Source organism: Salvelinus fontinalis, chromosome 6 (assembly GCF_029448725.1).
Source record: "Salvelinus fontinalis isolate EN_2023a chromosome 6, ASM2944872v1, whole genome shotgun sequence".
Taxonomy (NCBI): domain Eukaryota; kingdom Metazoa; phylum Chordata; class Actinopteri; order Salmoniformes; family Salmonidae; genus Salvelinus; species Salvelinus fontinalis.
In genome coordinates this window covers 13930070-13941189 of record NC_074670.1, presented here as the reverse complement: position 1 = coordinate 13941189, position 11120 = coordinate 13930070, and the positions used below count along the sequence as shown (strand labels likewise).

The following is an 11120-nucleotide window of genomic DNA, read 5'->3' as shown; positions in this document are numbered from 1 at the left end:
AGAAAGAGAAGAGAGAAGAGAGAAGAGAGAGAGAATAGAGAAAAGAGAGAGAAAGAGAGAGAAAGAGGAGAGAAAAGAGAGAAAAGAGAGAGAGAAGAGAGAAAGAGAGAGAAGAGAGAAAGAGAGAGAAGAGAGAGAGAGAAAGAGCGAGAAAGAGAGAGAAAGAGAAGAGAGAGAAGAGAGAAAGAGAGAGAGAGAGAATGAGGAAACGCAAAATGCTAATAATTACAGAACAATCTATTTTTACATTTCAATGACAGAGGGAGAGAGTGAGAAAGAGTGAGTGTGATTGTATGTGTCTGTGTGTCATAGCAGCGGTTACAAAGGGAGAGATTCTGATGTAAACCAAACAAAGGCGAAAGTTTTCTACTCATATTTCTGTAACGCCAACTGCTACTGATGCGTCATTCACACGCTGCACGCACACAAACTGTTAAAGTCAGCCCTATTCACTCTTCTGAAAAGGCTCCTGAAACCTGACATGAATAACCTTGGGACCGCCCATTACCTGCTTGGCCTCAAGACTAAACCAAAGCTATTAAACAGGCAGTCATCTGGGGAATGTAGAACAATGGAGGGAGAAGAACACAGACACACTCAATAACACAGGAGGAGAGGAGGAACGGACTGTACCAGGCCTTCCAGATCTCTCTCCTGGGTGGTGTTCCTCTCCCTCACCTCTCTTCTTTTTCTTCTCTCCCCCTCTCTGTATTTGTGAATACACTCACACTAAAATGGACACACACGCACACACACACACGCCAATGATCTCGGAACTGGGTCAGTCTAAGACTTGATATGTAGGTGTTGGACGCACATATAAGCTCTCACACACATTTAACTTCTCTAGGGTAGGGGGCAGCATTCGGAATTTTGGATGAAATGCATGCCCAAATTAAACTGCCTGCTTCTCGGGCCCAGAAGATATGATATGCATATAACTGGTAGATTTGGATAGAAAACACTCTAACGTTTCCAAAACTGTTAGAATAGTGTCTGTGACTTTAATAGAACTGATTTGGCAGGCGAAAACCTGAGAAAAATCCATTCAGGAAGTATTTTTTGGGGGGTTTGTAGTTTTCTATCCAATGCCATTACAGTATCCCTTGACTTAGGACTCAACTTGCAGTTTCTATGCCTTCCACTAGATGTCAACAGTCTTTAGAATGTGTTTTAGTCTTGTATTCCGAAAAATGAGGAAGTAAGAGCAGTCTGAATGAGTGGACCCTAAAGTTTCACGGAGCTTTTCTTGCGCACAACCGAGAGAGTGCGTTTCTTGTTTACATTTTATATTGACGACGTTATTGTCCGGGTGAAATAGTATCGATTATTTAGGCTAAAAGCAACCTGAGGTTTGAATATAAACATCGTTTGACATGTTTCTATGAACTTTACGGATACAATTTGGATTTTTTTGTCTTCCTGTTTTGACTGCGTTTGAGCCTGTGGATTACTGAAGAAAACGCGCGAACAAAACTGAGGTTTTTGGGTATAAAGAGACTTTATCGAACAAGAGGAACATTTATGGAGTAAATTAATGTCTGCTGAGTGCAACCATATGAATATCATCAAAGGTAAGGGATTAATTTTATCTCTATTTCTAAATTTTATCTCTATTTCTAAAAACTGTTCTATCTGGCTGGCTACTGTTTGTAATGATTTGTCTTGTGGGCTATGTTCTCAAATAATTGTAAGGTATGCTTTCGCCGTAAAGCATTTTAAACATCTGACACCGTGGTTGGATTCACAAGAAGTTCATCTTTAAACCTATGTAAAATATGTTTAGTTTTCTGAATTTTTATAATGAGTATTTCTGTATTTGAATTTGGCGCCCAGCAGTTTCACTGGCTGTTGAAGAGGTGGGACGCTACCGTCTCACGTGCCCAAGAGAGGTTTAGCTCACACACACACACACACACACACACACACACACACACACACACACACACACACACACACACACACACACACACACACACACACACACACACACACACACACACACACACACACACACACACACACACACACACACACACACCCCACATGAACCTGTGTGTATAGGGCATGTGAAAAGCCCCTCACCTGCCCATCATCTTTAGCTCCTCCCTTTGAGGAAGAAGAGATGTTCTGATTGGAGGGAGTGCTGACTCTGTAGCCACTAGCAAGAAACTGGGGGGAGAGAAGGATGAAGAAAGAGAGGGAATAGTGAGGGATGGAGAGAACGAGAGGAGATATGAGACACACATTTAGGTAGAAGTGACACACACAGGACATATTTCATATGTCATCATTAGGTATCAAAATGAATGATGGCACTAAACAACTGGTTCCATAACAACACGTGTTCACATAAACATTATAAATGTGTTCCTTAACATCACGTGTACACATAAACATTATAAATGTGTTCCATAACATCACGTGTTCACATAAACATTACAAATGTGTTCCATAACATCACGTGTTCACATAAACATTATAAATGTGTTCCATAACAACACGTGTTCACATAAACATTATAAATGTGTTCCATAACAACACGTGTACACATAAACATTATAAATGTGTTCCATAACATCACGTGTTCACATAAACATTATAAATGTGTTCCTTAACATCACGTGTACACATAAACATTATAAATGTGTTCCATAACATCACGTGTTCACATAAACATTACAAATGTGTTCCATAACATCACGTGTTCACATAAACATTATAAATGTGTTCCATAACAACACGTGTTCACATAAACATTATAAATGTGTTCCATAACAACACGTGTACACATAAACATTATAAATGTGTTCCATAACATCACGTGTTCACATAAACATTACAAATGTGTTCCTTAACATCACGTGTACACATAAACATTAGAAATGTGTTCCATAACATCACGTGTACACATAAACATTATAAATGTGTTCCTTAACATCCCGTGTACACATAAACATTATAAATGTGTTCCATAACATCACGTGTTCACATAAACATTACAAATGTGTTCCATAACATCACGTGTTCACATAAACATTATAAATGTGTTCCATAACAACACGTGTTCACATAAACATTATAAATGTGTTCCATAACAACACGTGTACACATAAACATTATAAATGTGTTCCATAACATCACGTGTTCACATAAACATTATAAATGTGTTCCTTAACATCACGTGTACACATAAACATTATAAATGTGTTCCATAACATCACGTGTTCACATAAACATTACAAATGTGTTCCATAACATCACGTGTTCACATAAACATTATAAATGTGTTCCATAACAACACGTGTTCACATAAACATTATAAATGTGTTCCATAACAACACGTGTACACATAAACATTATAAATGTGTTCCATAACATCACGTGTTCACATAAACATTACAAATGTGTTCCTTAACATCACGTGTACACATAAACATTATAAATGTATTCCATAACAACACGTGTACACATAAACATTATAAATGTGTTCCATAACATCACGTGTACACATAAACATTATAAATGTGTTCCATAACATCACGTGTACACATAAACATTATAAATGTGTTCCATAACATCACGTGTACACATAAACATTATAAATGTGCGCACATGCTGATTCGGTGAGCGAGTTCATTAGGAAGTGCATTGACGATGTCGTACCCACAGCAACGATTAAAACATTCCCAAACCAGAAACCGTGGATTGACGGCAGCATTCGCGTGAAACTGAAAGCGCGAACCACTGCTTTTAACCAGGGCAAGGTGACCGGAAACATGACCGAATACACACAGTGTAGCTATTCTCTCCGCAAGGCTATCAAACAGGCTAAGTCCCAGTACAGAGACAAAACTGAATCGCAATTCAACAGCTCAGACACAAGAGGTATGTGGCAGGGTCTACAGTCTATCACGGATTACAAAAAGAAAACCAGCCCCGTCGCGGACCAGGATGTCCTGCTCCCAGACAGGCTAAATACCTTTTTTGCCCGCTTTGAGGACAATACAGTGCCACTGACACGGCCCGCTACCAAAACCTGCGGGCTCTCCTTCACTGCAGCCGAGGTGAGTAAAACATTTAAACGTGTTAACCCTCGCAAGGCTGCAGGCCCAGACGGCATTCCCAGCCGCGTCCTCAGAGCATGCGCAGACCAGCTGGCTGGTGTGTTTACGGACATATTCAATCAATCCTTATCCCAGTCTGCTGTTCCCACATGCTTCAAGAGGGCCACCATTGTTCCTGTTCCCAAGAAAGCTAAGGTAACTGAGCTAAACGACTACCGCCCCGTAGCACTCACTTCCGTCATCATGAAGTGCTTTGAGAGACTAGTCAAGGACCATATCACCTCCACCCTACCGGACACCCTAGACCCACTCCAATTTGCTTACCGACCCAATAGGTCCACAGACGACGCAATCGCAACCACACTGCACACTGCCCTAACCCATCTGGACAAGAGGAATACCTATGTGAGAATGCTGTTCATCGACTACAGCTCAGCATTTAACACCATAGTACCCTCCAAACTCGTCATCAAGCTCGAGACCCTGGGTCTCGACCCCGCCCTGTGCAACTGGGTCCTGGACTTCCTGACGGGCCGCCCCCAGGTGGTGAGGGTAGGTAACAACATCTCCACCCCGCTGATCCTCAACACTGGGGCCCCACAAGGGTGCGTTCTGAGCCCTCTCCTGTACTCCCTGTTCACCCACGACTGCGTGGCCATGCACGCCTCCAACTCAATCATCAAGTTTGCGGACGACACTACAGTGGTAGGCTTGATTACCAACAACGACGAGACGGCCTACAGGGAGGAGGTGAGGGCCCTCGGAGTGTGGTGTCAGGAAAATAACCTCACACTCAACATCAACAAAACAAAGGAGATGATTGTGGACTTCAGGAAACAGCAGAGGGAGCACCCCCCTATCCACATCGACGGGTCAGTAGTGGAGAAGGTGGAAAGTTTTAAGTTCCTCGGTGTACACATCACGGACAAACTGAATTGGTCCACCCACACAGACAGCGTTGTGAAGAAGGCGCAGCAGCGCCTCTTCAACCTCAGGAGGCTGAAGAAATTCGGCTTGTCACCAAAAGCACTCACAAACTTCTACAGATGCACAATCGAGAGCGTCCTGTTGGGCTGTATCACCGCCTGGTACGGCAACTGCTCCGCACACAACCGTAAGGCTCTCCAGAGGGTAGTGAGGTCGGCAGAACGCATCACCCGGGGCAAACTACCTGCCCTCCAGGACACCTACACCACCCGATGTCACAGGAAGGCCATAAAGATCATCAAGGACAACAACCACCCAAGCCACTGCCTGTTCACCCCGCTATCATCCAGAAGGCGAGGTCAGTACAGGTGCATCCAAGCAGGGACCGAGAGACTGAAAAACAGCTTCTATCTCAAGGCCATCAGACTGTTAAACAGCCACCACTAACATTTAGCGGCCGCTGCCAACATACTGACTCAACTCCAGCCACTTTAAAAATGGGAATTGTTGGAAATTATGTAAAAATGTACCACCAGTCACTTTAAACAATGCCACCTAATATAATGTTTACATACCATACATTACACATCTCTTATGTATATGTATATACTGTACTCTATATCATCTACTGCATCTTGCCATCTTATGTAATACATGGACCACTAGCCACTTTAAACTATGCCACTTTATGTTTACATACCCTACAGTACTCATCTCATAGGTATATACCGTACTCTATACCATGTACTGCACCATTGCCTATGCCGTTCTGTACCATCACTCATTCATATATCTCTATGTACATATTCTTTATCCCTTTACACTTGCGTGTATAAGGTAGTAGTTGCGGAATTGTTAGGTTAGATTACTTGTTGTTATTACTGCATTGTCGGAACTAGAAGCACAAGCATTTCGCTACACTCGCATTAACATCTGCTAACCATGTGTATGTGACTAATAAAATTTGATTTGATTTGACATACCTTGTGTTGTCCTTTGTTCTTGGTTGCCATCTGTTCCCTCAGGGTCTTCAGACAGTATCTCACCTGAGCAAAACACACACACATACACACACACACACACACAAACACATCTGTGTTACTGACAGACTCACACACAGAGACAGAAAGTGAAAGAGCGAGAATGTGTCTTACCTCCTGTATCTGGGAGACTTCATCTGACAACATCTTGAGGCTCTGCTGGTGTCTCTGCTGCTCCTGTCTACGATCCTCCAGATACACCTGCAACACATGGAACACAGACGTATTACACATACATTACACACCCTGGTAACACACACCCTCTCAAACATTAAGCCCCACCCACCTTGATGACCTCAACCTTTTCAGCCTTCTCCTCAGAGGATTTGATTGGTTCAGGCTTCAGAGCAGGCCTATCACTGGTTGGCTGCACCAGAGCAAACGCTCGTCCGATTGGCTGAAAAATCAGGGAGGGAGAGGAGTTTGTGATACTTGGAATAGTGTGAAAATATTTCCAAGCCTCCAGCATGTGTGAACATGAAGTGATTCTGAGTGTGGTGACATGAATGTGTGAGAGGAGTTACGTGCTATAAACTAGATTAGGAAGAACACTCAGTGACGGACCAACAGGATATGACATCAAGATGTTTCATTCAGTCCTATACACAGTAGTAGGTATGATATTCAGAGTAGCACTGAGAATGTCAGACACAAACTGAGCGTCAGAAAATGTACTAAGTAGAATGAACCAGGTTAGAAACTAATGGTGGTTCTCTGAAACAGAAGGGGGTTGTAGTATGTATACAGCCTTATAACACATCTGTCATTTAGGTCCACCGCTTCAACAACAAACTCTGGAAACTATGTATCTGTGTATACATAATTCCTGTGTTTGTGTGTGTGTGTGTGAGAGCAGTGTTCCTGTGTGTGTGTGTGTGTGTGTGTGAGCAGTGTTCCTGTGTGTGTGTGTGTGTGTGTGTGTGTGTGTGTGTGTGTGTGTGTGTGTGTGTGAGCAGTGTTCCTGTGTGTGTGTGTGTGTGTGTGTGTGTGTGTGTGTGTGTTTGTGTGTGTGTGTGTGTGTGTGTGTGTGTGTGTGTGTGTGTGTGTGTGTGTGTGTGAGCAGTGTTCCTGTGTGTGTGTGTGTGTGTGTGTGTGTGTGTGTGTGTGTGTGTGTGTGTGTGTGTGTGTGTGTGTGTGTGTGTGTGTGTGTGTGTGTGTGTGAGAGAGAGAGAGAGAGAGCAGTGTTCCTGTGTGTGTGTATAAAGCCCCCATAATCAGTAGACGTTACATTTAGCCCTGATTGCTATGGTGATCACCACCATTCCATAAACTCTGAACTTCTGTGGGACTGGTCAAAGAAAGAAAGAAAGAAAGAAAGAAGAGGGTTAGAGAGCGCGAGGGAGAAATAGAAAGCAAGAGAGAGAGATACACTGTATAAGTTTAGTAAGCTTGGCAGTGGTCTGTCTCTCCTCTCCAACATTGCTGTCTTAAGAACAGTCTTATGAACAGTTTTAAGAACAGTCTTAAGAACAGTCTTATGAACAGTTTTAAGAAAAGTTTCAAGAGCAGTTGCATAAGACTCTGTGATGGAAACCGGATGGCAGCCATGATATTTTATGACCTGTTTGTGAGTCTGTGTGTGAACTAGCACCCTGTGTTTGTGTGTTACTCTTTTCTGATTCAACACACTATCAAAGTGTGTTAGGGACAGTGACCCCAGCCATCCCATGGTCCACTAAAACACACTAAACCCTCAGCGAGTTCAGAAGGGCTTAACACTATGTGTGTATATTCATTTACAGTAACAGTGAAGGTTCAGAATTCTGTTCTGCCATGGACTTTTATCCACATAGTACACAGGGATACAATTCCATCCATCCAGGGACGGAGTTCCATGACTTCCTTCCTGTCCCCTCTTTTATAATTGTAGTAGTCGGCTAATGCAGACAGAATTCTAGGTGTGTGTTGAGGGTCTAGGTCTGGTTTAGAGGTTAGGGTTCTAGGTCATGGTTCTAGGTTCTTACCTTGCTCCTGGGTTGTTCTGTGATCCTCCCGGCCTGGTTCTGCTGGTGGAGAGTCAGCCTCAGTCTCCTGCACCCATCCTGACGAACGAGACGAAGAAAAGATGAAATGAGAAGCAGTTACAAAGAGCCCGTTATGGGATGGAGAGAGAGAGGGATGGGGGGAGGAGGGAACTACTGGAAATGGAGGAGGGAAAAAGAGGGAGGAGAAACTGAGTAATACTGTATAGGACAGAGAGGGAAGGTGGGCGGGAGAGAGAGACTGACTGGAGGCCAGTACCCAGTAAACTAGTGTGTAGGGAACCAGTGGTTAGAGAGAGAGAGAGAAAGAGAGAGAACAGAAGCATAAAGTTGCTCAGAGACAGAATGTTCCATTTGAATGGCGTTCCAACTTGGAAAACCCAGAACTAGAGATCGATGCCAGCACCAATAGGAATCTCCATTAGAATTCTGGGAGACAGTGGGCAGAAAAACTGTACTGAAGTGGGATGGAACATTTCCATGGTAACCAAGTCTCCCAGTAACCATAATCTAAATCTGGCTCCAAAACAATGCAACTCAGGAAGAGTGGGCCAGGGTGAAAATACACACACACGCACACACACACACACACACACACACACACACACACACACACACACACACACACACACACACACACACAAACCTAAACTCTCTTCTCACACACATAATACTGTTCCATGAGTCACTATGAGGGCAGTGAGTTCTGGTTGTGTGTCTCGCTGGACAGGGAACCCCCATATTACCAGCTGAGAGGGGGGTGTGTGTGGTAGTGTGTGTGTGGTTGTGTGTCTCGCTGGACAGGGAACCCCCATATTACCAGCTGAGAGGGGGGTGTGTGTGGTAGTGTGTGTGTGGTTGTGTGTCTCGCTGGACAGGGAACCCCCATATTACCAGCTGAGAGGGGGGTGTGTGTGGTAGTGTGTGTGTGGTTGTGTGTCTCGCTGGACAGGGAACCCCCATATTACCAGCTGAGAGGGGGGTGTGTGTGGTAGTGTGTGTGTGGTTGTGTGTCTCGCTGGACAGGGAACCCCCATATTACCAGCTGAGAGGGGGGTGTGTGTGGTAGTGTGTGTGTGGTTGTGTGTCTCGCTGGACAGGGAACCCCCATATTACCAGCTGAGAGGGGGGTGTGTGTGGTAGTGTGTGTGTGGTTGTGTGTCTCGCTGGACAGGGAACCCCCATATTACCAGCTGAGAGGGGGGTGTGTGTGGTAGTGTGTGTGTGGTTGTGTGTCTCGCTGGACAGGGAACCCCCATATTACCAGCTGAGAGGGGGGTGTGTGTGGTAGTGTGTGTGTGGTTGTGTGTCTCGCTGGACAGGGAACCCCCATATTACCAGCTGAGAGGGGGGTGTGTGTGGTAGTGTGTGTGTGGTTGTGTGTCTCGCTGGACAGGGAACCCCCATATTACCAGCTGAGAGGGGGGTGTGTGTGGTAGTGTGTGTGTGGTAGTGTGTCTCGCTGGACAGGGAACCCCCATATTACCAGCTGAGAGGGGGGTGTGTGTGGTAGTGTGTGTGTGGTTGTGTGTCTCGCTGGACAGGGAACCCCCATATTACCAGCTGAGAGGGGGGTGTGTGTGGTAGTGTGTGTGTGGTTGTGTGTCTCGCTGGACAGGGAACCCCCATATTACCAGCTGAGAGGGATGTGTGTGTGGTTGTGTGTCTGCATGAGGCTGAGGGAGCAGGGTTATAGAGATGATAAACCAGACTAACTGGAAACCAACACATCATGTTCTCTTTACTCTCCTCTGTGTACATTTCTGTGTCCTGAAGTCTAAAGTCAAGTTAACTCTGAGACAAGACAGACACAGCAAATACTGTGGAGTTAAAGTGTTTGAACCCACGGAAACACACTGTGTGGTTAGCTACTGTTCCGCTGCATGTTGACTGTGTTGTTTCGCCCCATCCAGTCAGGCCAGTCAGGAGAGTTAGAGTATGTGAGGTATGTTGACGTTCTCTGTAGCTCTCTACCCTGCCAGCATTGTGTTGGCGCACCAGAGTAGTGCATCACAAAGCCTCCTTTCATCAGCGGCCATTTTAAAACCATTACCCAGAAACCACCCACTAAATGTCTCATTCCTCACTACTGACTCACACTGACAGCCATCACAATGACCTAATGACACTTTGGCCATAAACTCCTCCGGACAGATATAAGTAGCACTTCATTTTACTACAAGTAGTATTCACCTGGTAATTACTCAGGAAGTATCTGTTAAGAATGGGTAGGTGATTTTCAGTATACGTACATGAAAGAATTCAACACTTAACCAAATGGTATGTAGTAGTGCTTGTTTGTCAGTGAGGTAGCCATGGGCAGCGCCAGCGGGCATACCTGGCACATACAGTACACAGTACCTACCAGGCCCGTGTGTCTCGGTAGAAATTAGGTAATAACAGGTATGTGTGTTGCGTAACGATGATGATTGTCTTAGAGAGAAGTGGTGTATGTCTATCTATTGCCACCTGACAGTAGGACTAATCCAGCAATATAAAGAAAGACAGAAAACAATGATGAGGGAGACAAAGACCAGCAGAGAGACAGAGAGAGAGAAGTGAGATAGAGAGTAGAGATTGAAATTGAATTGAGAGAGAGAGAGAGAGAGAAAGAGTAGAGATTGAAATTGAATTGAGAGATTGAAATTGAATTGAGAGAGATTGAAATTGAATTGAGAGATTGAAATTGAATTGAGAGAAAGAGAGACAGGGAGAGAGAGAAAGAGTAGAGATTGAAATTGAATTGAGAGAGAGAGACAGACAGAAAGAGAGACAGGGAGAGAGAGAAAGAGTAGAGAGAAATAAAGAGAGAATGTTCTGTTAGAGGAACAGTAATGTGTCCCTAGAGACAGGTCCCCTGGCCTCTCATATAGAAACCATCATCTGGCTGCAGGTCATCTATAAAGTCTTTGCTAGGGACAGCCCCACCTTATCTCAGCTCACTGGTCACCATATCAGCACCCACCCGTAGCACACACTTCAGCAGGTATATTTCACTGGTCACCTCCAAAGCTAATTCCTCCTTAAGCCGCATTTCCTTCCAGTTCTCTGCTGCCAATGACTGGAACGAATTGCAAAAATCACTGAAGCTGGAGGCCCATATC

General features: G+C 44.5%; 1 protein-coding gene across 1 annotated transcript in view; it reads right to left on the bottom strand.

Moving 5' to 3' along the window:
* Positions 1 to 11120, bottom strand: part of LOC129857107 (tuftelin-like) — a 49235-nt gene that overhangs the window by 24692 nt on the left and 13423 nt on the right. Inside the window, exons 2-6 of the mRNA XM_055925043.1 lie at positions 7999 to 8076; positions 6321 to 6431; positions 6149 to 6235; positions 5978 to 6040; positions 2086 to 2172 (exon numbers count right to left, since the gene is read on the bottom strand). Of these exons, the coding sequence (XP_055781018.1) occupies positions 2086 to 2172; positions 5978 to 6040; positions 6149 to 6235; positions 6321 to 6431; positions 7999 to 8076 (426 nt within the window). The remainder of the gene's footprint in view (positions 1 to 2085; positions 2173 to 5977; positions 6041 to 6148; positions 6236 to 6320; positions 6432 to 7998; positions 8077 to 11120) is intronic.